This window comes from Canis lupus, chromosome 6, assembly GCF_011100685.1.
Source record: "Canis lupus familiaris isolate Mischka breed German Shepherd chromosome 6, alternate assembly UU_Cfam_GSD_1.0, whole genome shotgun sequence".
In the NCBI taxonomy this organism is placed as follows: domain Eukaryota; kingdom Metazoa; phylum Chordata; class Mammalia; order Carnivora; family Canidae; genus Canis; species Canis lupus.
The window spans coordinates 5522957-5550626 of NC_049227.1; the positions used below are offsets into that span (position 1 = coordinate 5522957).

The window sequence follows — 27670 nt, forward strand, 5'->3', positions numbered from 1 at the left end:
CACAGCCCACGTAACCATGTACCATATTCTCCATTTTGCTTGTGGGTTGTGTTGGAGTAGCTGGCCCGCAGGGGGCAGAGAGTGTTTGTTGAGCGAATGAATAAAAGGATGGGGTGCAGCCAGGGAGGGAGATCTCAGGTGGGTGACCGGATTACCAGTTACTCTTAGACTTCTATCATTTTCTCCCAACTGAACCACGGGAGGAGACTCTGTTCAGAAAAATTGTTGTCAAGCAGGATTGTCTTCTGAAGTATTTGTCACTGGCTTCTAGTTGCCTCTTTATCAAAAGCCTTGTTTTTGCAAGCAAATCTCTAAATGATCAAGTAAGATAAAAAAAAAAAAGTACTCTCGAGTGCTTAAAAATAAAAAGGCAGAAAATAGACTTTATTCCAAAAGAGATTTTTAAAAGATGTTTTTAAATGAAAGGCCAAGTTTATGTTACTACCTCACATGTTTTCCACAATGTTTGAATCCCTCCTCCAAGGCTGGCCCTCCAGCCAAGCTTCCGCGGGGGGTGCTCAGTCACGAGAGGCTGGCCTCGCTCTAACTCCTGCGGGGGCCTGAAGCCTGGCTCCCGCAGCCGCGCCGGGGCTCGCCCCGCTGCCCACGCAGCCCACGCAGCCCACGCAGCCGCCCGCACTCCCACCCTGAGCTCTGCCGTGCTGGGGGCCTACAGACGCCCTCCCGGCCACTCGATTCTGAGGCCACCTTTAAGATCAAACAAAATGGCCAGGCTTCCCTCAGAGTAGCTTCCGGAGTCCGATGGGCCACGGGGAGCCGTCACACGGTCCTGGAAGGGCCGAGACGTGCGGAGGTTCCTCGTTCTGCTGGGGCCACACAGCCCAGGACTCCTGTCACTGCTGCCAGGCCTGACAAGGACAGCCAGCCATCCTGCGATGAAAACGGCGGGTCTCACCCTCGGCTAGAGGGGCCTGAGTCCCCGGACCTGCAGCATCTTCCTGCTCAGGGCATGGCAGAGAGCATCTTGCTTCACCAAGGGCGGGGAGCCCCTGCAGGGGCCTCTGCTGAGCAGCCCCGGTGGTTCTGAGGCCGGGTTCCGGGCTCCCGCGGGCTGGGCGAGGCTTCAGACAAATGACTTGGCCAGAGTCACCATGTGGTCCACACCACACGCCACATCCACAGGCTCCCCAGGCATCGTCACCTGCAAAACGAGACCCAGCACACGGTGAGGGCACACGGTGAGGGCGCACGGCTTGGAGGAGGCCCAGCCCAGGCCTGACCCTGTTCCGCCTCCTGGGAGGGTCAAGTCACCTCGGCTCCCCCCACGGAAACGGGGGTGCTTCCACGTGGCTGGCAGATCTGTTTGGGTGGACCGGGCACTCCAGCGTCCCACCCAGCCAATGGCAGACATCACTGCTAGAACTTGCACGTCCCACAGACGCTACTCCCTGCTGAGCACAACTCTGCCAGAGGTCAACACCTGCTCCCAAGCCAGGGGCAGTGGCCTTTCCTAGGGGTCACCACCATGGCTCCCTGGAACGGCTCACGAACCCCTGCTCCCTGCAACCAGGGCCTGTGGGAACGAGGCCCCGGCCAGCATCTTCAGCTACGGCAGCCATTGGCCTCAGCTCTGGGTCGGCTGCTTCCCAGACACCGTGCTCCCTTGAGGAGGGAGCCCCACTGTCGCTGAGGGGGCCACAGGCCACGCTGGCAGTCCTACCCAGGCTCCCCACCCACGCTGCCACCATTTCACCACAGGAGAGGCCAACCCGCGAGGTGACACGCAGCCCTCAGCCGACGTGGAAGCTCCGGCCCGCCGGCCTTGTAAAGGACTTTCACTGGTGTCCAGGCTGCCCCTGGAAACGGCCACTCCATCCCACTCCGGCTGTGCCAACACTCAAGGATGTCCACGTCCCCAGAGCCAAACCAGTTCTCAGAAGGGAGGCACTTTCCCTTCTTCTTCTAATACTATTATTATCATTACTTTCAGTAGGCAAGACTCTCTCATGGCTACATCATAAAATGACATTCAGCACAAAAGAATTAAAAGGCATTAAATCCCTTTTCTTTTTCCTGATTTTATTCTTAAGTAAGATCTACAGCCAACATGGGGCTCGAACTCACAACCCGAGATCAAGAATCTCATGCTCCGCCGACTGAGAGCCGGCCGAGCTCCCCTATATTAACCTTTAATCCCAGCCTGTCAGCACCTGTCCCCTTATTCCCTCCTTCCCTCTGAACTGGAAACCACTCTTAGCCAGTTTCCACTATCCTTCCAGAGGTGCCCAATGCAAAAGCAGCAAACGTGAGAAGAGTGTTTTTAGGTGGCAACTTGCGAGTCAGGGCTGTTGCGCTGCATGGTCAGCAGACCCCTGCCCGGTGCTGCTGTTCCGCCCCAGCAGGTCTGGGTTCTGCCTCCCTCCCCCGCTCCCCCGGGGGCAGTGCTCTGCTGGGCAGCAGGACAGCTGGAAGGGGGATCTGTGGCAGCCGGTGGAGTTTGCCGAGCTAAGGGGGGGGAGGCCTCATCCAGATGGCCTGGCCTGAAAGCCCCGGACGGCAGCACTGACCCGAGCCTGGGACCTTCGGTGCGGGGAGACGAGTCCATTAAGGGCTCCTGGATGGCAGGCAAATGGATGCTAGTGACCAAGCCATGCGGCCTGCCCCTCCCTCCCTAAACAAACGTCTTTAGCGACACCGATACAGAGATCACTGAACAAACAAGCAGCAGTGCCCCCGCTCATCGTGAAGGTGCAGAAAGCGTTCCAGGCTGACCACAGGAGCAGAAGAGAACACGCTGCCTCCGTGCTGACTGGGCCCAGGTGAGCTCCTAGCAACCTCGCGGGGCCACCAGAGCGCGTTACACTGACCCTCCCCAGGCAGCGCGCCCCGCTCCCCACTCATCCGTACCCACACTGCTGCACTTGAGCTACCTTGTCCTTGTCCCCGGGGGCTCTGCCCATTAGAGCCCCAAGCAGAGTAACCACCTGGCCCTGCTGTGCTTTGCCGTGCTCACAGGGAGGATGGTGGCTGGGGCTGGCCTCTGAGCCCCTGGGGGTGCTCCCCCTGGCAGGCAGGGTCTTCGGCCTCTCACCATCTCTGGAGTCCAAGACAATGTGCTGGATGTGCCCTCGTGGAGGTTAAACGGAGCATTTCTCCTAAACCAATTTACACTATGTTACTGCAAAGAGAAACCATTCCAAAAACTGAACCACGTCTGGCCTGAAGGACTTTTACAAACTCTGACCAGTGTGAGCAGAATTTGTTCAGGGATGTCCCTCCTCATGACAACGCCCATGGCACAAAGGCAGGGGACCCAGAAGGAACGCAGAATCAGTGCCCCTGGCCGCTCCTCGATATGGCCGCATCTGTAGCTTCCTTTGTGGCACCAAGAGACCCATTGCCCCCGATACTTCACCTGGGACCCAGGGCTGTGTGGGAAGAGGCCCGGCAGCCAGAGGGTCTGCAGCCTGGGCACCGCATAGTCTGCACCTGGAGCCGAGAGTTCGGGTCTCAGCCCTGCCCACTGCATGGCCCTGAAACGGTGCAGCCCTTTCCATTTGCGGAGCCACAGGCTGGGGGACGGGGCCTCTGGAGGCTGTCCTGAGGACGAGAGCAAGGCACCCGGCACAGCCGACGGCTCTGCTGACTCCTCAGATGGGTGGAGGTATCTAGAAAGAGCGCATTTCTGAGTGGGTGATGTTCCGGGAAGGCCATGCAAACACTTGCCCCATGCCCGCACCGCAGTGCCACCGGGTAGACCAGAGGGTCCTGTATAAACCTGGGCGGTATGTCCCCGCCTCTCCCCACTGCTGGGGACCTGGTTGTTCAGCTCCGGACCCTCGCAGAGGAGGGTACCACAGTGAGGTCTCAAAGTCAGACACATGTGAGTCTGACTCTGGGCCCTGCTTCTTACTGGGTGAGTGGCCTCGAGGACTCGCTGACCGTCTCTGAGCTCTGAGTGTCAGTGTGCAGCAGGAAAACCTCCAGAAAAGCTTCTAGAAGGACGGGTTTGAGTCCAGTGGCACATGTTCCCTGGGCCTACATACTGTCAGAGCAGCCTGGGCTCTGTGCATCTGAGAATGACAAGTTAGTGCTATTGTAGGAGCTACACATAAGGCTGGTTCCTGCCACTGCCATTCCCCAGAGCCCAGGCTGGAAGGTCCGGGCCCACAGAACGTGGGCAGGGCCAGGCCCCCAGCATCACCCCAGAAGGTGCTCTCCTTCACCAGTCCTCCCAACCCCAGAGGCATGTAGGGCTCAGCAAAAATGTTCCAGGGGGAGGACAGTGGTTTGGCAAGAAAGCAGCCATCAGGGGAACAGCCTGAGGTGTCCCCTCCCAGACAGCAGGGGTGCAGAGAGCAACGTTCCCAGAGGGCTGCTTGGTGAGTAAGAAGTCCATGGAGGAGGGCTCCCGTAAGCTGGCTCTGGCCCCAGTGGCAAGTGGCCTTGGCCTCGGGTGCCTGCTACTTCCAGCCCCACAACGGATACCAATGCCCGGCCATTTCGATGGGACAGTACAATCATGACTGATCTTCACTCTAGTCTGGGGGAAAGGGAGGCAGGTGGGGAGCCCCCCACACCCCTCACAGTGGTCACTCATCCAAAACTTGGCCACTGGGCCGCTTGCTCAGCTTCCCCTCGGCGAGAAGTGAGGGGCTACCACAAAAGTGGGACCTCCACGTTGTCAACGCTCACAGTCCTTGCTCTGCCCCCCAGCATCCACCGAGCAGCTGTTCCTCACCCCTTAAAGGGGACCCCAGGCCCAGGATACAAGCGGACGAGCACCAACCAGCCTACACACAGCTCTGATACACATCTCTTCCAACAAATACAAAGCCTCCATTCTGACCTGTTTTCTTAAGCAGCAGCGCCTCCAGCTCCTCCAAAGGGGTCGGAGCCTGCTGAGGTCACAGGGAACCAAGAGAGTCCGCAGCCAAGGGAAACAGCCCCCAAAACACTGAAGTGCCTCCAAACATTTTGCAGTGGGTTTTTCACAGACAAATCCTTATTTTATTCCAAATAGACGCTGCTTTTGCATGTTCATGTAAGGTTTTTAAAAAATGCTTTACGTAATTTTGAAATATTAAAATACAACCTTCAAGGAAGATACCTAAACATGTGCATATACACATTTGTGCATACACACATGCACGCACCTCTCTACACAGAGACAGTTTCTAGAAGGAAACATAAGAAAGTACCAGTAGGGGCACCTGGGTGGCTCAGTGGTTGAGCGCCTGCCTTCGGCTCAGGGTGTGATCCCGGGGTCCTGGGATCGGGTCTCACATTGGGCTCCCTACAGGGAGCCTGCTTCTCCCTCTGCCTGTATCTCTGCCTCTCATTTTGTGTCTCTCATGAATAAACAAATAAAATTAAAAAAAAAAAAAAAGTATTGGGACACCTGGGTGGCCCATGGGTTGCACCTCTGCCTTTGGCTCAGAGTGTGATCCTAAGCCTGGAGTCCCGAGATCGAGTCCTGCATCAGGCTCCCTGTGAGGCACTTGCTTCTTCCTCTGTCTGTGTCTCTGCCTCTCACACAGTTTGCACTATGTACACATGTGCCGTTTTCAGAAATGTGAGTAGTTCTTTTTTTTCTTTTAGGAGGACTTAGTAAACAACACTAAGATAAACTACAATTTAGGAAAGAACCTTTTCCCCCTTTAATTTTGAAATGAGCCTTTTTTGTATAATTGCATCCTCCCCCTCAGGAAAGCTTTTATTTATTTATTTTTTTTTACTTTGGTGGCTGTGGTATGGCACTCTAAATATTAAACATCCTGCTTGCTTTTAAATTCGCTGTAAAACATTCCTCCACAGGGGCCTCTATAAACAGGTCCTGGCACACCAACTTTGTCATTTCAGATCTCTCTGTCTTGGGGCCTCATGGCCCCCAGCCTGCACTCTGCTCCTCTGAGGTGCTGGCATGCCTCTGTTTTCCTGCTCCACGTGTCCATGGACAGCCTCTGATGAAGCTTCTTCTAGGGCACTGAGGGACTGGGACCCTCGGCCTGGCTGCTCTTTCCTCCAGCAGGCTGCTCACTCATCAGGCCTTGGGACAGAGCTCAGGGCAATGAGCCGTATAGCCTGAGACACTGGTGCCAGGAACTGTCTCTGGCTCCTCAGCATGACAGGACCTCACCTGAAGCTGCGGGGAAGAAGAGGGGGCAGCCGAGACCTGAGAGAGGGAGCTGTTCCCAGGGCCCTGGCACTGGCCCAGCTGCACACTGGGGGAGCCTCAAGCCATGGGTGTGCCCTCATGCCCACCCTGCGCAGGCTTACCCTCCATGGGAAATACTGGTCTTCTAGGCGACCAATGCCAAGGCACCCTCGGATGTTCTTGCCCCACACAAACAGCTCTCCTTTGCCTGCAAAGAAAAGAAAAAGGTAGTTTGGTTGAGGCTAGGCCAAGAGCGAGTCTCCGGGAGGGTCATGAGAACAGGCTTTCTAGAACCAGGGACAAACAGGGCCCAACATAAGTTTCAATTTCTAGGGACACCTGGGTGGCTCAGTGACTGAGCATCTGCCTTCAGCACAGGTGTGATCCCGGGGTCCTGTGATCAAGTCCCACATCAGGCTCCCCACAGGGAGCCTGCTTCTCCCTCTGCCTATGTCTCTGCTTCTTTCTGTGTCTCTCATGAATAAACACATTTTTAAAATCTTAAAAAAAAAAAAGTTTCAATTCCTACCAGGCATTAGTGGTTTCCTTTGAATGGAAAAGTATACCATTCCCATACCAAAACACAGCCAAGCCCAGATGCACGCTGCATCCGTCACACTGGGGACTGGCATATGTGTGGAGCTCTGGGGCCAGGCAGCTCCTGCACACAGCCTGCTCTGCGTACCCCTTATGCACACCCCCTCCTCAAATCCTGAGAGCTGAGCCCCCTTGAACCTGGGTCATGCCCTGACAGAGTGAGACACAGGACGATCCGTCATTCCTTGTCCAGGTTTCCGTATCTCGGGACCATTTGGTCAAGAGACACATGGTGACCAGCACCACTGTGTGCTAGAAGCTGGGACAGGGCAGTGACTGAACATGCACAGTTCCTGTCCTCACAGGGCTGCAGCTAGCCGAAGAGTAAGACCTAAACAAATGAGCAAACCTCACCGTAAAAATGAGTGTTTTCAAATTGTAAAAAGTGCCATGAAGGAGAAAGATAGCCCGGGTGCCGTAGACAACAGCATGACAGAACCTAGGGGGTCCCTGGGAACACCAACCTGCAGGATGGACCCCCCAGCCCTGGCAGGGCACCTCCCACAGCCCAGACTTCACCACAGATTTCCATCCACACCAGCATGGGGCGCTCCTTGGCACAGAGGCCCCATTTCTAGCAGAAGGCTTTAGTCATGGAGAAGAGAAGAAAAGCCAGGAGTACAATAATATGGGCTGTTAATTAAACAAGGAATCCTCTTGTTACAAGCTGTTGAAGTCCTCTGATCTCACAGCCTCTTTGGTCCTCCACCCTCAAATTTTATGTGTTCAACAGAACAATTCAGTCTGGCTCCCCTCAATGTTAGCAGACCACAGGGTAAACCAACCAACACCAACCCCCAGCTGGCCAGATGCAAATGCTAGCCCCACAGATGGGCCAGAAGCCCAAGCTCTGATGCTCCACCTACTAAGGGACAGTGACCGGCATGGGGAGGGTGGCCACTGGGTCTTAGGGAAAATCTAGACAGGGAATTCACTTCAACATGACCCACAACAGCCACACGACCTGACAGCAAACAGAAAACAGTCCACCCTCATTGAACACTCTGCACGGATTTCCAAGCAAATGACTGTGCACATAGTTTAAGCCTGGAGATGTCTTAGAAAACACATCTTTGGCAGCTCGGGTGGCCCAGCGGTTTGGCGCCACCTTCAGTCCAGGACATGATCCTGGAGACCCGGGATCGAGTCCCACGTTGGGCTCCCTGCATGAAGCCTGCTTCTCCCTCTGCCTGTGACTCTGCCTCTCTCTCTCTTTCTCTCTCTCTCTCTGTCTCTCATGAGTAAATACATAAAATCTTTAAAAGAAAATAAAAAAAGAAACAGAAAATACATCTTTGTTACCTCTAGAATCCGGCCACACGGATTCTTCTTGGCTCAAGCAAAGTGGTTTAAAAAGACTCCTGTGACTCTGGACGACCCAAACTCACCATCCCAGGCCAGATGTTTCCTTTCCATAAGACAAAAAGATTTTCTAATCGCAAGGAAACCGCGAATTTACTTGAGGATCACGTGAAATTAATTTAGTGCAGTCTGACTATCCAGGTCAGCTGGAGAGCCAAACTGAACCAATGACACTCACTTGGGGGGTGGTGGGGGTCTGTTTCTCCAAAGCCATGATGGAGAAAAGCACACCAGCTAGAGGTCCACCAAGTCACGGGACATTTTACGACTTTGTAATTTGGCAAACCTTTGCAAAAAGCTCCATCTGGGCCCCACCTCAGATCCCTCTGGAGGACTCAGGCAGACTAGCCTCCATGAAACCACAGGACGGGCTTCCAGACCTGCCTCTAGCCACCACACACATCCACCTCCTGGTTACCCACCGTGGATTCGCCAGACCTCTGCTGGCTTCCGCCAGCCTGCCATGCTTGACGGTCCCCACTCCTACCACCAACTGGCGTCCTCTGGAGAAAACCTCCTTTAATGTTATCCTGACCACGAACCCAATGAACCAAAAACACACAACTCCGGGATGATGAGAAGGCACACATCATCCTACCTCAAGCCAAGCAACTTGTGGCTTAGCCCCACTCTTGAATTATCCACACAGAGAAGGGAGAGCACAGCATGGGGCTGCCAGCTAAGCTCGGCTCAGCTCTGCCAGCCTCCGGAGCTGCACTGGTCACTTACTGGTCAGGGCAGCAAAGTGGCTGAGACCACACCAAATATGAGAAACGTGGACTCCCGGGTTGAACTCCGTCAGGCCAAAGAGAGTGGGTGGGATCACCTCTGGAAATGCAGTTTCCACAAGGTTTGGGCCTTTCCCAAGAATCCCGTAGCCCCAGACGAAAACATGTCCTTCTCCTGCATGACAGCAAACACGGCGGTCAGTGGGTCAAACCCAGTGCAGCCCGCCCTCACTGGAAATCCTGACTGCACCACCAACATGCCTTATCTCCACATAGATGGTTTTTTTGTTGTTGTTTTTTCCCCCTCTTGCTTGGCAAGAACATAGGGACGGAGATCTAAAATAATGTTTCTTCCCTCCTCTTTCCAATTCTTGCTGGTGATGGGTGTCTAGCCAGCTCCCAATCTCAGGACACAAACTTCCCACAGCTGGAGGGTAACCAGGATGGGTCCAGGTCATCATCCCCCAGAGGCCCGGGGAGTACAGGAGAGGCCAGAAGGGAGGTTTTTCCTACACGGATGTTCTTTCTTTCACACTGATCAGGAGAGCCAGTCAAGTACACAACCAGCCTCTGGCAAGATTCCTAAAAGTCTCGGAAACGATTATTTTGGTCATAGAAGGTTTTATGCTCCTCAGCGGTGCCAGACATTTAATCCCAGGGGCAAGGGCCTCAGTATCCAGACCCTACGGCTCTTCTCTCTATATTTTGTTTCCTGGCACAGCCTCCCTGGGGAAGGCAGGGCTGACTCTCTGGTCCAGGCTAAGGGAAACAGAGGAAGGAGCTGGTTCTCCACTCCGGAGGTCTGCTATTATTCAGACGTGAGAATGACCAAGTTCTGTTTATTCGTCTACTTTGGAATCATGGCTAGTATCCTTCTGTCAAGGTCACCCTCACCGTCTATGCAGAGTCCAGTCTAACTAGGTCTTCCCACAGCCACCCTCCCCTTCCCTCCCTCAGGATGGGGTCCCCAGCCATGAGTCCAGGGGACACTGAGCCGGCCCACGTCGGACCCACCTACAGCTTCCCACTCAGATGCCCGCAGGAGGGTCTCACCATTTAACACAGCACAGCCTGTACCGCCACACGCGGCCTGCTTCACCTTCCCCACTCCTGAGAAGGGTAGGCACCGAGGGACATTCACCTGAATCAAAACCAGAGCCGCAGTTAGAAGACAAGCCAGTGAGAAGTCGGAAATGGTCGGTCTTATGTACAAAGCAGATCAAGTCCCAGGTCATTGGTTCAATCTACAAGTACCTCCTGAACGCCCAAGATAGGCTAAACATCTAACCAGGTACTGGGAATACAACAGGGAAGGGTAACCTGATCCCTCTCTTAAGCGGGGTCTAGTGTTAGAGGTAAGGGGCCCGCCAAAATTCACACAAAAGTAATCTGGGCCAAGTGTAATGAAGGAGAGTCCAGGGTCTCTGAGAATGAATGTCGCGCAACCTGGTTTAGTTTGCAGGGAGGAGCGTCAGGGAAAGACCCCGAAGGTTTCATTTTATCCTGGGGCCTGGAGGATAAGCAGGGATAACCAGGCAAGGGGAGAGGGGCCAGTCCAAGGAGCGGAGCTGGCACATACACAGGGAACGGGGCAGGCAGGACACCTTCAGGGGTCTGAACAAGGTCAGAGAGGATGAAGCAGAGGGATGAGGGGGGATACAGAGACCAGACATGCAGGACGTCGTAGGCCAGGAAAAGGAGTCAGTCTTTCCCCTGAGCACAGGTAGTAAGAGAGGAGGGGCATGATTTCCAGAGGTAATGTGATGGCTAGGACACAGTGGAGGACCGAGATGTGGGGGATACACAGGAGCTCACTGCACCCAGAGCCAGTCAAGTGGAAATGCCTGGGGATATAGACGTGCAGACCCTGAACAGTCTGGGTAGAGACCAGGAAGCCCGTACACGGCCTCTGCAGACGGAGGCCACATGGGTTGGGTGTAAGGACGGATGGGAAGGGGCCAGTGGAGAAGGGGACGTTGAGGCTATGGTGAAGAAGGCCCAGCAGATGGAGGAGGGCTTCTGAGGAGGGAGGAGATGTGCCCCAAGGCGCAGGGAGGAGAATCACATCTCTGGGGGACAAGATGACATCCCCATGCTACAATAGGCAGTGGGCCTGGAATGGAGGGTGGAGGACTCCGAGTGGGGAAACTGAGGGCACCCTCATCTGATAGTATATGGACCAGATCTGCTGCCAAGAATGAAAGACCTGAGGTGTCAAGGGTTTGGAGGATGAAGTGTGGCCAACTTAGCCTTCCAGTGGGATTTGGTCTTGGCACCTCTGAGGAGTAACCCTCTGGAAAGGCAGACTTTAAGTGCTTCAGTGACAGCCATGAATCTTTACAGATGCACTTTCAAATGGGGACAGCTGGAGGGTAACAGTCCCTAAGCTGACTTTTAAGGAATAAGGGGGCTCACGGATCCAGAAAACGTATGCCTGGAGGAGGCGAGGCCGTCAGACAGCGTCTTTACCTGACTGTGCTCTGGTCCAACGCCTTCAGCAAGCGCCAAGAAACGCTCTAGCACAGGGCCACTGCAGCCGCCCACAAGACAAGGCCATGTTGGGCTGCTTCTAAGACAGTCCCCATGATCCCCACCTCCCACCAGTCACACCCACATGGAGAATGCCAGTGAAAGCTAGGGGAGGTCACCGCCAAGATTAAATGATAAAAGGCTGGCTGCTGTCCTATGGGCACTTTCTCTTGCTTGCTCTTTGGCTTGCTCTGATGAAGCCAGGTGCCATGTTGGGAGCTGCCACAGGGAGAAGCAGGACCAGGAACCAAGGCAGGCTTGGCCAACAGTGAGGAACTGGGGCCCCGGTCCAACGATCCAGGAGGATCTGTGTCTTGCCAACCACCACCGGGGTGGTCCTGGAAGTGGAGCCTTCGGCTGCTGAACTCTAAGCCTTCAAGGGACCAGGGTCAGAAAACCCGGCGAAGTCACCCCTAGATTCCTGATCCACAGCAACTAAGAGAGAATAAATGTGTGTTGGTTTAAACCACTAAGTTTCGGGTCATTTGTTATGCAGTGGTAACAGTGCCACAAAACTGGATCTGTCCCCCACAGGGAGGCAGTGGGGAGATATTTTTCTCAGGACCTGGGAGCAACAGGAAGAACCACAGTTTTCCCTAACGACTGTGTTATGTTATAGAAACAATGAATCATTTAAATGGGCCTGTTTTCTTCTCTACTTTGGCTACTAGAAAGCTCAGAACCATACCTCTAACAGCTTCTAGCCACTGTGACGGACCACAGGGAATGCTTCTCCTCATCTTTTTCACTGACCTTTTTTCCCCTCAGGGCTGATCTCTTTATTAATACATATTTAGGGCAGCCCAGGTGGCTCAGCGGTTTGGCGCAGCCTTCAGCTTAGGGTGTAATCCTAGAGACCCGGGATCAAGTCCCATGTCAGGCTCCCTGCATGGAGCCTGCTTCTCCCTCTGCCTGTGTCTCTACCTTTCTCTCTCTCTCTCTCTCTCTCTCTCTGTGTGTCTCTCATGAATAAATAAATACAATCTTTAAAAAAAAAAAAACATATTTAAGGGGCGCCTGGGAAGCTCAGTCAGTTAAGCAGCCAACTCTTGGTTTCGGCTCAGGTCATGATCTCAGGGTCCTGGGATGGAGCAAGCCCTGTATTGGACACTAAGCTCAGCAGGGAGTCTGCTTGAGATTCTCTCCCTCTGCCCTTCCAATTCATGCTCTCACTCCCTAAAATGAAGAAATAAATCTTTAAAAAATATATATACATGTATATGTATATGTATGTGTGTATATATGTGTGTGTGTGTGTGTATATATATATTAAATGCTCTGTAAGTTGTCAGAAGTTTGATGGTATTAAGGAATAAAGTGTATTTTTTTAAATAGCCCTTATCTTTTAAAGACACAATATGGAAACTTTAATGGATAAAATATGATAATCTGGGATTTACTACAAAATAACCCAGGGCAGGGGTGCCTGGGTGGCTCAACTGGTTGAGCGTCTGACTCTTGGTTTCAGCTCAGGTCATGATCTCAGGGTTGTGAGATTGAGCCCTGTGTCATGCTCCACATTCAGCACAGAGCCTGCTTAAGATTTTCTCACTCCCTCTTCTTCTGCCCCTCCATGAGCATGCTCTCTCTTAAAAAAAAAAAAATCCAGGAGAGAGAGGTAGATGGCAACAAAAACTGACCGTTAGGGGTAGGGATTGTTTTAGGGAGAGTGGGACATGGGGAGTAAAGAAAATTTTGTGGAATTGAACAGCTCCACAACCTACATAACCTGCATAACTACACTAACAACCACTAAATTCTACACTCAAAAATGGTGGATTATGTCTCTGGTTTATTAGTTGGTAATGGTTGAACACAAGTGAGAGATAGAGATTCATCATGCAGTGAACTCAACTTTTTGTTTTCATTTGCAATTCCCCTTAACTTTAAAATCATGCTGTGCTGTACTGATGGTGGCTCCCTTTGGTGAGAAGGTAGGGGCGGTGACCAGAGAGGCCACATGCAGTGACTTCTGAAGTATTGTGTGTCCTACTGGTTGGGTGGGTAGGTGGGGTACAGGTGTCCTCATGTCACACTGGTGATCTGCATGCTTTACTGGGCATATATGTCACACTGCAATAGAAAGCACATGGTGCCACCATGGGAACTACATAAACTGTCTCATACCTCATACCCCTTCTAGACTGAGACAGGGCACACAGGCACAGCCAGCAGACTGCTCTAAACCAGGACTATCACATCAAAGAGTTGATAATGATGGCTCTGGACCCCAGCTTTCTTTCCTGACTCCCATAAGATGGCCAAGAAGAGGCAGCCTTACAGGTGGTCAGGCCTGAGCAGCACTTCCTACACTACACTTTGCTGAAGAAGCTCTCATACATGCCCATACCACTCTGTATTTCCAAAGCTCCCAGCCCGGGTGGTAAGTGACCTCGTACCTGCGTGGAGTCAGTGACGGAGGCCAGCTGCAGATACTCAGAGTTCCCCCAACCGAAGAGACCACCCTCAGCAGACACGGCCAGGCAGCAGTCACCATAGGTGGCCACCTGCACAACGTTCACTCCAGCCAGGTCTCCGCCCAGCTTGGTGGGCACGCTGGTGATATCGTAGTGACCTAGACCTGACATGGTGGCAAAGCGTTACTCCCAGTTATGGACTCCTGGAATAAATACTTAACACAGACTTACTATGTGCCAAGCACAATTTTCAACCCTTTACCAACATCATCTTGGAAATGCTAATCTAGGAGCAGCCCGGGTGGCTCAGCGGTTTAGCGCCCCCTTCAGCCCAGGGTGTGATCCTGGAGACCCGGGACTGAATCCCACGTTGGGCTCCCTGCATGGAGCCTGCTTCTCCCTCTGCCTGTGTCTCTGCCTCTCTCTCTGTGTCTCTCATGAATAAATAAATAAAATCTTAAAAAAAAAAAATGCTAATCTAGGGACGCCTGGGTGGCTCAGCAGTTAAGTGTCTGCCTTCCACTCAGGTCGTAATCTTGGAGTCCCCGGAATGAGTCCCGCAGCAGGTTCCCTGCATGGAGCCTGCTTCTCCCTCTGCCTATGTCTCTTGCCTCTCTCTCTGTCTCTCTCATGAATAAATAAATAAAATAAAATAAAATAAAAAGAAAGGAAATGCTAATCTGTTTCTCAGCTGCTCTACAACTTCCTTCTCCACCCTCTCTCAGAGGAGGATGAAACGGGAAGAATGATTTATTTGTAAGACCCCTGAGGCTTTCTAAGTCTGATTCAAGTTAGAAACCTATGCCAGATAGAACAGCCCTACAAAATAAGGCCAGTGGATCCTAGGAGAATACACACATAGAACACTGCAACAAGCAATCTCTAAAGCACCGCTGGGCTTACCAGAAAATAAAGGCAATCTCCAAGAGCCCAACCCACCCCAGCCCCCTACATCACCTCCCAAAATAACAGTACACCAAAACTGGCATGCTGGCATGGCAGACGGTGAACAGAGGAAAAGGCAGGACTGGCCAGAGAATATCAGGACAAATGTCACCATTAGCACTGTGATGGAGAGTGAGCCCTAGGCAGCAGACCAAGGCAGAATGCACACCAGAGACTCTCGCTTTACACCGTGCTTCTATAAAGGGACCCAAAGCAACGTCCAACTGGCAGCACCCCTTAGCAACAGGCAGAAGCAAACCCGAATCCTCTCTGGAGGAAAGCGTCTCCAGTTTAGGCCCTTCGAACTTCCACAAGTTGGATTCAATGAAATATGAGCTCATGGTCAAAAGTTACTCAACACGTAAGGAAGGATACCCGTGAGTCAGAGAGTAAACTGAACCAACAAACAACCACTTGACAGTCTCAAGACTTCAGACCCTGATATTAGAATATACAAAACTTTAAAAAAATAACTCTGTAGGCAATGTTTAAAGAGATAAAAGCAGGAATAAGGGACTATTGAAAATGCCCAGGTAAATCTGAAAAGGAAGCAATAAGCAATGAAGAAAACAGTTAAAATTCAAAACTCAAACGGACAAAAGGTCAAGACAAACTCTGGGAGAAAACACATGCGGCACTAGAACTGCAAAGAATACAGGTACAAGGGACGCCTGAGTGGCTCAGTGGTTGAGCATCTGCCTTTGGCTCGGGGCGTGATCCTGGGGTTCTGGGATCAAGTCCCACATCGGACTCCCTGCCTGGAGCCTGCTTCTCCCTTTGCCTATGTCTCTGCCTCTCTCATGAATAAATAAAATCTTAAAAAAAAAATAATAATACAGGTACAAGATAAAAGAATCCTTAAAAATCAATAGGAAAAAAGACAAGTCAGCAAATGGGCAAAGAACAGAGTGTTTCAGAAAACAGAAAACAAGACTGGCCTGTAAATTTATAAAAAGATGGTGGTCACTCTCAAGCAGTTATTAGGAAAATGCAAATTCAAACCTTAGTAAGATACTATTTCCCACTCACGAGACAGGCAAAAGCTTTGAAGTGGACAATAGTAAGCCTTGGCCAGGCTGAGAACACCACCTTGCAGCCAGGGGACACTTGGTTGCAACAGTTTCGGAAAACAACCATTTGAATACAGGAGCATATTCTACAATCTCCTGCCACTCACAGCATCTTCATGAGAGCACTAACATGTTCTAACATGTGAACGGGAGACACAGTTGGCCAGAGAAACACTGCTAGACATATAACAGAAAGTTGTAAACCGTCCAAATATCGATTGATGGGAAACTGAATACATAGAGGTATATTCAGCGGTAGAATGTCGTACAGCTACAAGAATGAATGAACTGCACTCAGCAAAGAAGGATACAAAATCAACACACAAAACGAACTGCATTTCAGGGGCGCCTGGTGGCCCAGTTGGTTGAGCATCCAACTCGTGACTTCAGCTCAGGTTTTGATCTCAGGGTCGTGAGATTGAGCTCCACATTGGGCTCTGCACTCAGCAGCAAGTCTACTTGAGATTTACCTCTGCCTCTGCCTCTCCTTCCATGCTCTCTCGCTCTCTCTCAAATAAATCAATCTTTAAAAATAAAAAATAAATAAAAAACAGATCATAGATGTACAGGTTTACTTCTGGACTCCCCATTCTATTCTAATGGTCTGTCTATCCTGATGCCAGTACCACAATGTTTCAATTAGTTTAGCTTGCTATAAATTTTGAAATCAGAAAGTGCAAGTCCTCCAACTTTGTTTCCAAAATCTTTTGGCTATTTGTGGTCCCTGGCAATTCTATTAGAATTTCAGGATCAGTTTGTCCGTTTCTGCAAATAAGGCAGTTGACATTTTGATCAGGATTGCACTGAATTCGTAGATCAATTTGAAGAGTACTGACAACATATCATCTTTTGTGCATACTGTAATACACGTATAATAAGATTTAAAAAAGAAAAACTCAAACCGTGAAGGATTATGAAAGAAAGGAACAAGATCCTAAGATAGAATCTGCATGGGAGGAAGACAATCGTTTTAGGAAGGATGTCCAGGAAAGACTTCACAGAAGAGATGGCACCCAAGATGAGGCCTAAAGTATGAAAAGGAGAGCAGAGACAGGCATTCCAGGCAAGGATCAGCTTGTGCCAAGGCCCTGTGGCTGCAAGAGGAGGCATGCTCTAGGAACCACTGCAGGGGCCTGTGTGACTGGACACTAAGCCCGACAGGCAAGGGCAGGGAGGTGAGAAGTGTCACCTATGACAGCTCATTTCTGGAATGGCAACAGAAAACTGTTAACCATGGTTTTCTCCATCAAGTGGGACTAGCACTTTTAACCTCATTTCTGTGCTGTCAGGATGCATCTATCAACAATATTCTTATTTTTATAAAAAGCTGATCTTCAAAAATTACCAACAGCACAATTTTAAAAATAAAAAGAAGGGATCCCTGGGTGGCGCCGCGGTTTGGCGCCTGCCTTTGGCCCAGGGCGCGATCCTGGAGACCCGGGATCGAATCCCACATCAGGCTCCCGGTGCATGGAGCCTGCTTCTCCCTCTGCCTGTGTCTCTGCCTCTCTCTCTCTCTCTCTCTCTGTGACTATCATAAATAAATAAAAATTAAAAAAAAAAATAAAAATAAAATAAAAATAAAAATAAAAAGAAGAGTCAGCTTTACAGTACCAAAGAAATGAGCGTGAAAAAAAGTGGTACACTGATGAAATTAGCACACTTAAATTGACCATATTTGCTGCTAGAGAGGTTATGGCTACCATAGTACTTCCATACATTGCTGAGGACAGTACAAACTGATAAAACTCTTAGAAAGCAAGTTAACAATATATTCTGAAAACACAAAAATATTCTAATCTTTTGACCCACTCCTGGACATTTATCCTAGGGCAACAATCCCAAAAAAGAAAAAGTGTACATATATGTGATAAATGTCATAATTTCTTCAATGACCAATGTGTGGTCGCCCTCCCATTCCTCCGCATGGCTCCAAAAAGTATACCTCCTGAGCAATAGGGTAATGATTAAGTAATTATTTGATAAATAATTATTAATTTACCTTATGGTAAATTAGCTTGATGCTGCATCATACAAATATTAAAAACCCAATTGTGAAATCTATACCAACAAAATTTAAAAGAGAAAACAAGCATATAAAATCACACCTATGTTATAATATAAAAGATGTATACATATGAACAAGAACCAGAAGAAAACGCAAAACAGCAAACAAAAGTGATGCACTGTGCTGGCAAGATTATGTAGGATCTACACAAAATTTAATTTTTTTTCAAAATTTTAATCTTAAATTTAAAGGCCTTCCCTTCAGACAAATATCAAAAAACAAAAGGATTAAATAAGCAAGGTTAATAAAGCTTATCCCTCATTTCTCCCACCCTTAATCACATTCTCCTCAAGAGTTAAAATCGAGTTCCCTTTAGATGGCATTTGTGTATCTGTTTGTTGAGGGGTGGCTGTAATCTTCTACCCAACCCTGGACGGGTTGGTGGCCATGGGAGGAGGGGTGAAGGGAATAAGGCGGGACAAACTAACTAGTGTGGTAAGAGAAGGAAGAGTCTAAGGAAGGTGGGGGCTAGTCCGCAGGAGCGCTCCAGCTCACACCTCCCTAGGGCACCAACCCAGGGGTCAAAGGTCCCTCTACCTGTTTGCCCATCAGCACCCCAGCCACAAGAGTAGACTTCTCCTTTGTCCGTCAGGAACAAGCTATGGTCCTGGCCACAAACCACCTGTCAGACAGAGGTGAGGCTGATGAGGAGAAATCCTTGGAAACCCAGTGTCCTGGTCGATGGACCCAAAGCTCACCACATTCCCTACCACTCCCAAGCAGCAAGACAGCTGGGTCTAGGCAGCTGCCCCACATGGCCTCCACATCTTATTCTTGCCCAGTCCCCTCCTCCATCAGGCTTTCTCTTCCCCATTCCCCTCCTCTGCCTCTCTACTGGCAGCCAATCTTTGTCACTAGCTCACCATCTACCCTTCCAAGCTCTCAGGCTGCCCCCTCCTTCAGCCATAAAACCTTTCTGGCCCTGGTCTATCCAATATATGCCTCTGCCACCTCTCCCACGATGCCTTCTCTCCCTCCCATTCCACCCCTGAGAGACTTAACAATTCTCCTGTGCTTTCAGGGCCCTTCCTGTAAGCACCTGCTTATGCATTTAAGTATTTACTGTAAGTACTTCTACGTGCCAGGGTCAGCACCAGGGATGGAAATGAAATAGTGAGCAAGATATAGCCAGCCTGGGACACACACACATAGCTAGTTTACCCGGTCTCTCCCCCTTAGAGTATCATCCCTCAAACCTTATTAAACTCTGTACCACCATAACTTAGTGAGAACCAATACTCTCCTGACCTACAGTAGACAGGCAGTAATTTTTACAAAAATAGTGTATTAATTCAGATAACTGCCCTAACCAATGTGCCCTCACCGCCCCCACCTTTCACTCACCTTTCACTCCTGCAAAAGCACCCCTAGGGGCTGGATGAGTGGGGCTCTCAGCACTCGTCTCTTACCTGGACCACCTGTCCATCGAAGTCCTGCATTCTATTGACTTTGTGACTTTCACTGTGGGGGGGGCGGGGGAGGGGGTTTAGGGCATGGAGTGGAATTTGGGGAGAAGAAAGACATATGGTCATGGTAAGCACTGTGTGGTCCTGCCTCCACATGCACACAGTTACAGTTAGGGAAAGTCTCAAGGTCAAATATAAGGCAGAGGTAAGCCGAGGCAGGAGAGTAAAACAAAACAACTCTTAAAAAAAAAAAAAAAAAAAAAAAAACAAACCTCTTTGGTAATTTTTTTTTTAATAGGCTCCACGCCCAATGTGGGGCTCAAACTCACGACCCCAAGATCAAGAGTCACACGTTTTCCAGACTGGGCCAACCAGGTGCCCCCCACTTTGGTAATTTTAATATGCTGCCAGAGGTGAGAGTGGTATTTAGACCCAATTTGAGGAAGCAGAGGGGAGTTTTTTTAAAGACCAAAATAAATAAGGGGTTCCTAGCTGGCTCAGTGGGTACAGCAGGTGACTCTTGATCTTGGGGCCATGAGTTCAAGCCCCATGTTAAGGGTAGAGATTACTTAAAATCTTGAAGAAAAAAAAAAAAAAAGACTAAATAAGAATAAACAGAGAGGAATTTTTAAAGTTAATCCATTTGGTAAAATAAAAAACTAATTCAAAAGAAGTTCTATGCACCACAAGCAATGCCCGTCTGCCCTCCCTTCCACTGAGCTAATGCTCAGAGCTCAACCTGCAATGAAGCAATACCCTCCACAGCTTTCCAGTGACTTCTCACCACCCCACTCAAACATGGGGAAGCTAGCCACTTCCTGCTCAGTGGGTCTATCACTCAGTAACCACACGGGAAATGTTAAATGCTTAACACGATCTAGGGAAGTCCTTTGGGGAACTCACCTGTAAATTTCATTTTCGACCACATTTCTTCCACATTGCCCGTAAGCGTTGTTTCCCATGCTGAAGACTAAAGAAGAACACAACCAAGGAAATCAGTTCTGCAGGTTCTGGGGATCCCAGAGTGTGAGGACTGCAAGGGGCTCTCGGAAGTGTAAAGACCACTTAGTCCAACCACTCACCCTAAGCACTTCTGATTTCCTTCTCTCATCCCCTCAGCCTTTGCAAGCACACCCGCAGACATGCTGGGGGATCTGGCCGCTTGACTGTCCCTTCTGCCTCTGCCTCTCCCTCCCCCTCCCCTCGCAGGCCCTCATTCCACCTCTCAGGAATTCAGCGCTCAGAGGCAAGCACCTCCTGGGGAGGGCCCCATCACCCCTACTCCCTGGATCTGTCACTAGAGCATGGCCTCCACACCAAACCTGGTCTTCAAAGAGTTCCTGAACACCACCTTTGCCTTTGCCCACAAAGCAAGCTTAGCCAGAAAATGAAATTAGAAACATTTAGTCAAGTTGGCCTTTGCCTAGAAATAATCGCTCCTCTAGAGAGAGTCCGTGTTATCTGGAATCTGGAAGCCCACCAGTTGAAGTGCTGGCAAACAGACTCCTTTTTTAGTACAACAGAAAAAGCTGTCTACACGCACAGCCCAGCTCAGCGACTTCACAGCAAAGCAAGTGGGAGGCCTTGCTAGGGTGGCCCGGTATGCACTGTCACATTTATAAATACTAGAGGTTTTCTAAGAATCACAGAGAGTGGAGAACATCAAAGAGCTGGCAGGATCTGTCCAATACGGTGATCTTGAACCATCCTACCAGTATGGTTCACTTATAACGAAACATATATAACGAGCATTTCCTGCTCGGGAAATGCCGGCATCCTCAACTAATTACATGTGGTTCCATTAAACGAAGCAGTTTAGACCCAAAGGCAAGAAAGTGGTTCCCCTACTCCCCCATGAACCTGGCAGAGGCCAACTCACCTCCTTCGCAGTCTGTCAGGATAAGAGAGTGGGCTCTGCCGCAGGAGACCTGCAGCACCCGTGTCTCCTGGGGTCTGTCTAGAGGCAGTGGGACAGGTGAGGGCTCCAGAACATACTCATAACCCCGGGCTGAAACAAGAGTGAACAGGTTCACAGTGCGTCATGCTGATGGAGAGCCACAGCACTCCTGACATTAGTCAGTTGGTAACTGAAGCTGGCATGCTTTACATAACTCTGTCCATTTCTATGTATGCCTAAACTGCTCCCAATAAAAGCTATAACAGAGGAACCCGGGTGGCTCAGTTTATTAAGCAGCTGCTTTTGGCTCGAGTCATGATCCCAGGGTCCAAGGGTCAAGCCCCACATAGGGCTCTCTGCTCAGTGGGGAGTCTGCTTCTCCCTCTCCCTCTACCCCTCTCACTGCTCACCCTATCAAATAAATAAAATAAAATCTTAAAAAAAAAAAAGTATACAGGACGCCTGGGTGGCTCAGTGGTTTAGCGTCTGCATTCGGCTCAGGGTGTGATCCTGGAGTTAAGGGATCGAGTCCCACATCGGGCTCTCTGTGAGGAGCCTGCTTCTCCCTCTGCCTGTGTCTCTGCCTCTCTCTCTGTGTCTTTCATGAATAAATAAATAATCTTTAAAAAAAAGATAATAAATGCAATGTGGAGTCTTACAACAGACTTTAGTGCTGACTTACAAAAGAATTTAAATATAAAATTAAGTGAAAGAAGGCAGAAAATACACACTGACCAAAACTGTACAAAAATGTATGCACATGAATGAGAGAACAAGAAAAAAAATGAAATGTTTATCCAGACAATACAGCCATCCCCCCTTATCCATGTGGGATACATCCAAGATCCCCGTGGATGCCTGAAACTATGGATAGGACCAAACCCCATATGTACCATGTTTTTTCCTATGCATACATATCAATGATAAAGTTTAATTTATAAATCAGGCAAGGGGCCTGGGTGGCTTGGACCGTTAAGCATCCAACTCTTGATTTTGGGTCCGATCATGACCTCAGAGTCCTGAGATCAAGCCTCACATCGGGCTCCACTATCACTGCAGAGTTTGCTTAGGATTCTCTCTCCCTCCCCCTCTCCCTCTGCACATACTCTCTCTCTTTCTCTTTCAAATAAATAAATAAAAATTTTTTTAAAAATGTATACACCAGGCACAATAACAGGAACACCTTTACTTATCAGTAAAGGCTCTTTTGCCTAAAGATTCAGTGTTATTACCAAAGAAGCTGACAATCTAGTCCAGGGCAGCCCTGGTGGCGCAGCCGTTTAGTCCTGCCTGCAGCCTGGGGTGTGATCCTGGAGACCGGGGATCAAGTCCCACGTTGGGCTCCCTGCATGGAGCCTGCTTCTCCCTCTGTCTGTGTCTCTGCCTCTCTCTCTCTCTCCCTGTGTCTCTCATGAATAAATAAATAAAATCTTTATAAAACAAAAACAAAAACACAACAGTCTAGTCCAGATAGTTTCAAATAACATCCATGTAAGACTCCATCTACTGTGTTGTGCCAGTCTGGTTTATGTCATCAATATTCTTGAAAACAAAAGGGAGCTCTCTCAGACCAATCACAGCACAGAGAAGCCAAGATGAGAACACTCACTTTTATCTTTGTGGCTCCTATGAAATCCAAGCTGGGAATCTTTGTTGAGCCCCATACCCCAAACTTTCGTCACATCTTTAGTTTTAGAAGAGAGCAATGTGAATCCATAGCCACAGGCAGCAGATGAAATCTGAAAAAGAATTCCAATAAAGCATGAACTGATTTGTGATATCAAGTTTTTTCCACAATAAATGACAGGTTGTTTGCTCAAAGAACATATAGTATTATATGTAGCTGTCAATTAACCGTCTGCCCTCAGGTTAGGTCATGATCTCAGAGTCCTGGGATTGAGCCCTGAGTCAGGCACCACACTCAATGGGGTGTTTACTCCTCCCTCTCTCTTTGCCCCTCCCTACCACTTGTGCACTCTCTAATAAAGAAAATCTTAAAAAAAAAAAAAAAAAAAAACTGGACAAAATTGTAAAAAACAAAAACCTTTTCAGGGATCAAGAAATCAAAGGCAAATAAATTGAGAAATGTGGGATGCCTGGGTGGCTTAGCAGTTTAGTCCTGCCTTCGGCCCAGGGTGTCATCCTGGAGTCCCAGATCAAGTCCCACATCAGGCTATCTGCATGGAGCCTGCTTCTCCCTCTGCCTATGTCTCTGCCTCTCTCTGTCTCTGGGTCTCTCATGAATAAATAAATACAATCTTTAAAAAAGAATAATAGTAAAATAATGAATAAACAAATTGAGAAATGTTTATTTGTGAAAGACTGCTAGAACTTCAGGTAATAGGGGGGGTGCCTGGCTGGCTGAGTCAGAAAAGCATGCAACTCTTGATCTTGGTGTCATGAGCTTGCACACTACATTGAGTGTAGAGATTACTTGGAGAAAGAAAAAGAAGAAAGGAAAGAAAGGAAAGAAAGGAAAGAAAGGAAGGAAGGAAGGAAGGAAGGAAGGAAGGAAGGAAGGAAGAAAGAAAGAAAGAAAGAAGAAAGAGAGAGAGAGAAAGAAAGAAAAAGAAAGAAAAGAAAGAAGTAAAGAAAAGAAAAGAAAAGAAAAGAAAAAAAGAAAGAAGAGAGACACATGGGTGGCTCAGCGGTTGAGCATCTGCCTTTGGCCCAGGGCGTGATCCTGGAGTCCCAGGATGGAGTCCCGCATCGGGCTCCCTGCACGGAGCCTGCTTCTCCCTCTGCCTGTGTCTCTGCTTCTTTCTTTCTGTGTCTCTCATGAAAAAATAAAGAAGAAAGAAAAGAAAGAAAGAAAAGAAAAGAGAAAAGAAAGAAAGAAAGAAAGAAAGAAAGAAAGAAAGCCAAAAAGAAAAAAACACGCCAGAAAAGCAAAAAAAAAAACAAAACATGCAAAGGACGGCATTAAGGAAGGAAGGAAGGAAGGAAGGAAGGAAGGAAACGAACTTCAGCAGCATCAAGAACTCCAGGTAACAAAAGAAGGAGGAAGCAGAGGAGGAGGAGGAGAACAACTTCAGGTAACAACAGAAGAAGAGGAGGAGGAAGATGAAAGAACTTCAGGTAACAACAGCAGGAATCTGCAGACTTCCCATCTGGGGTCCTCCGTCTACTCCAGCTCAATCAGCACACTAGTTTTAAAAGGGCAGGGTTGACCATGAAAACCATCAACTTTGTTGCCAGTAAGGACACACTCACTTTGGGGTAGAAAGTGAAAACTCATGCTCAGTAGTGAACCCAGTGAGAAACAAGGAAAATTCACAACTTGGCCATCTGAGGTTACTATCCTGATCAGGGCAAGAGGAGAGGCAGACCAGTCAAAAGTGCAATGGAACGATCTTAGAAGTGAAACTGCCACAGAAGGCTTTCCACACATCCACAGTTGACTGGGAAACTCTGCAAGTAAACGAGGGAAAGCTGAGGATCCAATCCCAAGTAAAGCTGAGGCAGACTTGAGAACAGCCTGATATTTGAATGTGGTCCCTGACCTATACACAGAATCAAAGGTAGAAGGTAGAAACCTTGAAGGCTTAAAGTGTCTGAGCACAATCTCTGCCCAAATCATTGGCTGACCACAAAGGTATACGCTAGGAAGCAACACTCAAGAAGCGAGGCTGAAAAGGAGGGGGCAGAGAGACAAATCAATAACTGGAACAAAGGTATCAGTAGCCATGCACAGCAGGGAAGACTGTATACTTGAAGTCCAAAAAGTTACTGAAAAAATAAATAAATAAAAGGGTGGGGGGTGCTTGGGTGGCTCTGTCACTTAAGTGGCTGCCTTCAGCACAGGTCATGATCCCAGAGTCCCGGGACCCAGCCCCACATAGAGCTCCCTGCTCAGCAAGGAGTCTGCTTCTCCCTCTACCATACCTCCCTGCCCGTGCTCTTTCTCTCCTCCCCTAAAATAAATAAAATCTTAAAAAGGGGGTGCGGGGGCAAAACAAAACCTCAAGGGAAGAATATCAGAATCCAAAGTTATTACAAAACATCACCAAAATGTCCAGTTTTCAACCAAAAAGTAGAAGACATGCAAAGACCTACACTGAAGGGACAAAAGCAGCCAAAAGAAACTGACACTAATGGGACCCGGACATTGGATTTATCAAAGACTTCAATAAACTGTTGTTCAAAGTATACTTTAAAACCATGTTAAAAATAAAATAAAATAAAATAAAATAAAATAAAATAAAATAAAATAAAATAAAATAAAACCCTGTTTAGGGATGCCTGGATGGCTCAGTGGTGAGCATCTGCCTTTGGCTCAGGTCGTGACCCCAGGGTCCTGGGATCAAGTCCCGCATTGGGCTCCTCATAGGGTGCCTGCTTCTCCCTCTGCCTGTGTCTCTGCCTCTCTGTGTCTCTTACGAATAAATAAAAGCTTTAAAAAAATAATAAAGAGCAAGATGGTTGATGTGATCCAACCACATCGATAATTATGTTAAAAGGACATGGACTGGGGACTCCTGGGTGGCTCCGAGATCAAGTCCTGCCCGAATCCGGCTCCCCACAGGGAGCCTGTTTCTGTCTCTGCCTATGTCTTTGCCTCTGCGTCTCTCATGAAAAAATAAAATCTTAAAAATAAAAAAATAAAAGAAATAAAAGGACATGGACTGGCATAAATAAAAAAATAAGAGAAATAAAAGGACATGGCATCAGTGAAAATGGAGCAACAAGCACACTGGAGAACGTCAGAATCCATTTTTTCAGAACCCTGGAAATTAGCCAAAGACTTAAAGCCATCTAGGGAATGTTTACTCAAGAAAAGCGGCTGCAGGAACAGCAAGCTTTGCAGCATCTCAACCTGACCCGTTCTGTCCTGAGAAGCTCGCAACGCGGCGCAAACCCGCAGTCCGGCAGCCCCTGAAGAGGCAGAAAGGGACCGCAGCAACTTCAAAGCTCCATTCCCAGGGCGTTCTCATCTGAGCCGCCTGGTGGGTCCCCGGGAGCCCCCATGCACAAGGCTCTCTTTATCTGAGCTGACCTAGATACCACCCAGTGCAAACAGCCTTTTCCCCCAGGGATGTTTGTCGAAGATCCTCGGCGGCTAATGCGGAACGCTGCGGCTGCCTCCGGTGGACGGTGGACGGTGGACGGTGGCGGAGAGGGGCTGGGGCAGGTAATGGGCCAACAGAAGGAGGCGGCCCAGGCGGCCCAGACGGCCCAGGCGGGAGGCAGCTCACATGCCTCCAGCACACCTGGAGGGCACACTGCCCCGGGCTGGCCGCGAGCCGGCCTCCAAACCAAGCCTCTAGCCTCCGGGGTGGCTCGGCGGTCAGCGCCTGCCCTAGGCCCAGGGCGTGACCCCGGAGACCCGGGATCGAGACCCGCGTCGGGCTCCCGGCACGGAGCCTGCTTCTCCCTCTGCCTGTGTCTGTCGCTCATGAATAAATAAGTAAAATCTTAAAAAAAAAAAAAAAAAAAAAGTCTATTCTGGAACCGCTTAGAAACTAGAGTGCGCCCTAACGCGCTCCCGCCGCGGCCCGCAGCCGCCGCAGGGTCCCCCTCCCCGGCGCCCGGCCACGCGGCGTCGCAGCGGCTCGCAGGGAGCCTCGCCCCGCCTGGGGGGCGGCGGCGGAGGCCGGGGGGCGCCGCGCAGCCCGCACCTTCTGGTCCAGCTCCAGGCGGTAGGGCACCGGCTGGATCCTGCGGGGCGGACGCGAGCCGGCGCGCCGCTCGGGCCCGGCGCGGGGCAGCACGAAGGTGGGCACGCCCAGCGCCCCCGAGAAGCTGAAGCCCCACACGAAGACGCGGTCGGCGCGGGCCGCCCGCTCGCCCACATACTGGAACACGGGCGCGTCCGCCTCGCGCCGGCTCCGCGAGCGCCCGGCCGCCGTCCCGTGCCCTCGCCCCGCTCTCAGCGCTGGGCCGGACCCCGGCCCGCTCAGCAGCCGGCCCAGCCGAGCCCCGGCCTCCAGCGCCGCCACCGCCATGCTGCGCCCCACGCCTCAGCGCCTCCCGGGCGCCGCCATCTTGGTGACCTCTGACCCCACAGCCCGGCGGAAGAGCCCGAGGTCACGTGGACCCCTGGCTGAAGGCAAAGGCGCGGAGGGCCGCCAATGGCTGGGAGGGGGCGGGGCCGGCGGCGGGGGGCGGGGCCGGGGCCGGAGCGCTGCGCCCCGCTGCTCACCCGCTGGTCCCCCGGCCCGGCAGCCGCGCTGCTTACCGAGCGTTTTCCCGGCCCCCGCGGGCACGCGGCGCTGTGGTCGCGAGGGCCCCTTGCCGCCGGGTGGCCCGCTCTGTGGGCGCCCGCGTGGTGCTCCCCGCCCTGGTTCACCGCTCCCGCCACGGCGCCTGGTCATTCCCCGGGGGCCGCGGCGTCTCGGTCGGCTCCGGGAGGCTCAGGGGTGCTGCAGCCGCAGGCCCCGAGCGCAGCTCTTACCGGTGCACCGGCTGCCCGACCCTGCAGGGAGGTCCCGCGCCCCGACCCCAGCCGCGCCCCCGCAGACGGCGGGCGGCCTTCCTTGCCATTCCGCCCCCGGGACCGGCGCAGGCCTCCCTGCTTAGCGCACAGGGCCCCG

The 27670-nt window shown here is 50.5% G+C and overlaps 1 protein-coding gene across 4 annotated transcripts; it reads right to left on the bottom strand.

Moving 5' to 3' along the window:
* Positions 1 to 353: 353 nt before the first annotated feature.
* On the bottom strand, positions 354 to 27115 carry RCC1L (RCC1 like). 4 transcript variants are annotated; one of them, XM_038539051.1, is made up of 11 exons: positions 26756 to 27115; positions 22747 to 22876; positions 21120 to 21248; positions 20144 to 20210; positions 19244 to 19295; positions 18372 to 18456; positions 13734 to 13915; positions 9859 to 9946; positions 8807 to 8980; positions 6241 to 6326; positions 737 to 1162 (listed from the first exon to the last, which is right to left on the bottom strand). In XM_038539051.1, the coding sequence occupies exons 1-11, from the start codon at positions 27080 to 27082 to the stop codon at positions 1085 to 1087; spliced, it is 1398 nt and encodes a 465-aa protein (XP_038394979.1). In that variant the 5' UTR covers positions 27083 to 27115; the 3' UTR covers positions 737 to 1084. The 4 variants fall into 4 exon arrangements, with proteins under 4 accessions (XP_038394977.1, XP_038394979.1, XP_038394978.1 ...); XM_038539050.1 differs by lacking the exon at positions 737 to 1162 and adding an exon at positions 5621 to 6106; XM_038539049.1 differs by lacking the exon at positions 13734 to 13915 and having other exon boundaries at positions 354 to 1162.
* Positions 27116 to 27670: the final 555 nt, after the last annotated feature.

Excerpts from the sequence above, each read along its gene's own strand:
- RCC1L (XM_038539049.1), bottom strand. The coding sequence starts at position 27,082 with ATGGCGGTGGCGGCGCTGGAGGCCGGGGCTCGGCTGGGCCGGCTGCTG. Across the intron at positions 21,249-22,746 it reads TAGGAGCCACAAAGATAAAA|CCCGGGGTTATGAGTATGTT; the intron begins GTGAGTGTTCTC and ends CTCTTGTTTCAG. Across the intron at positions 18,457-19,243 it reads TCGATGGACAGGTGGTCCAG|GTGGTTTGTGGCCAGGACCA; the intron begins GTAAGAGACGAG and ends TCTGTCTGACAG.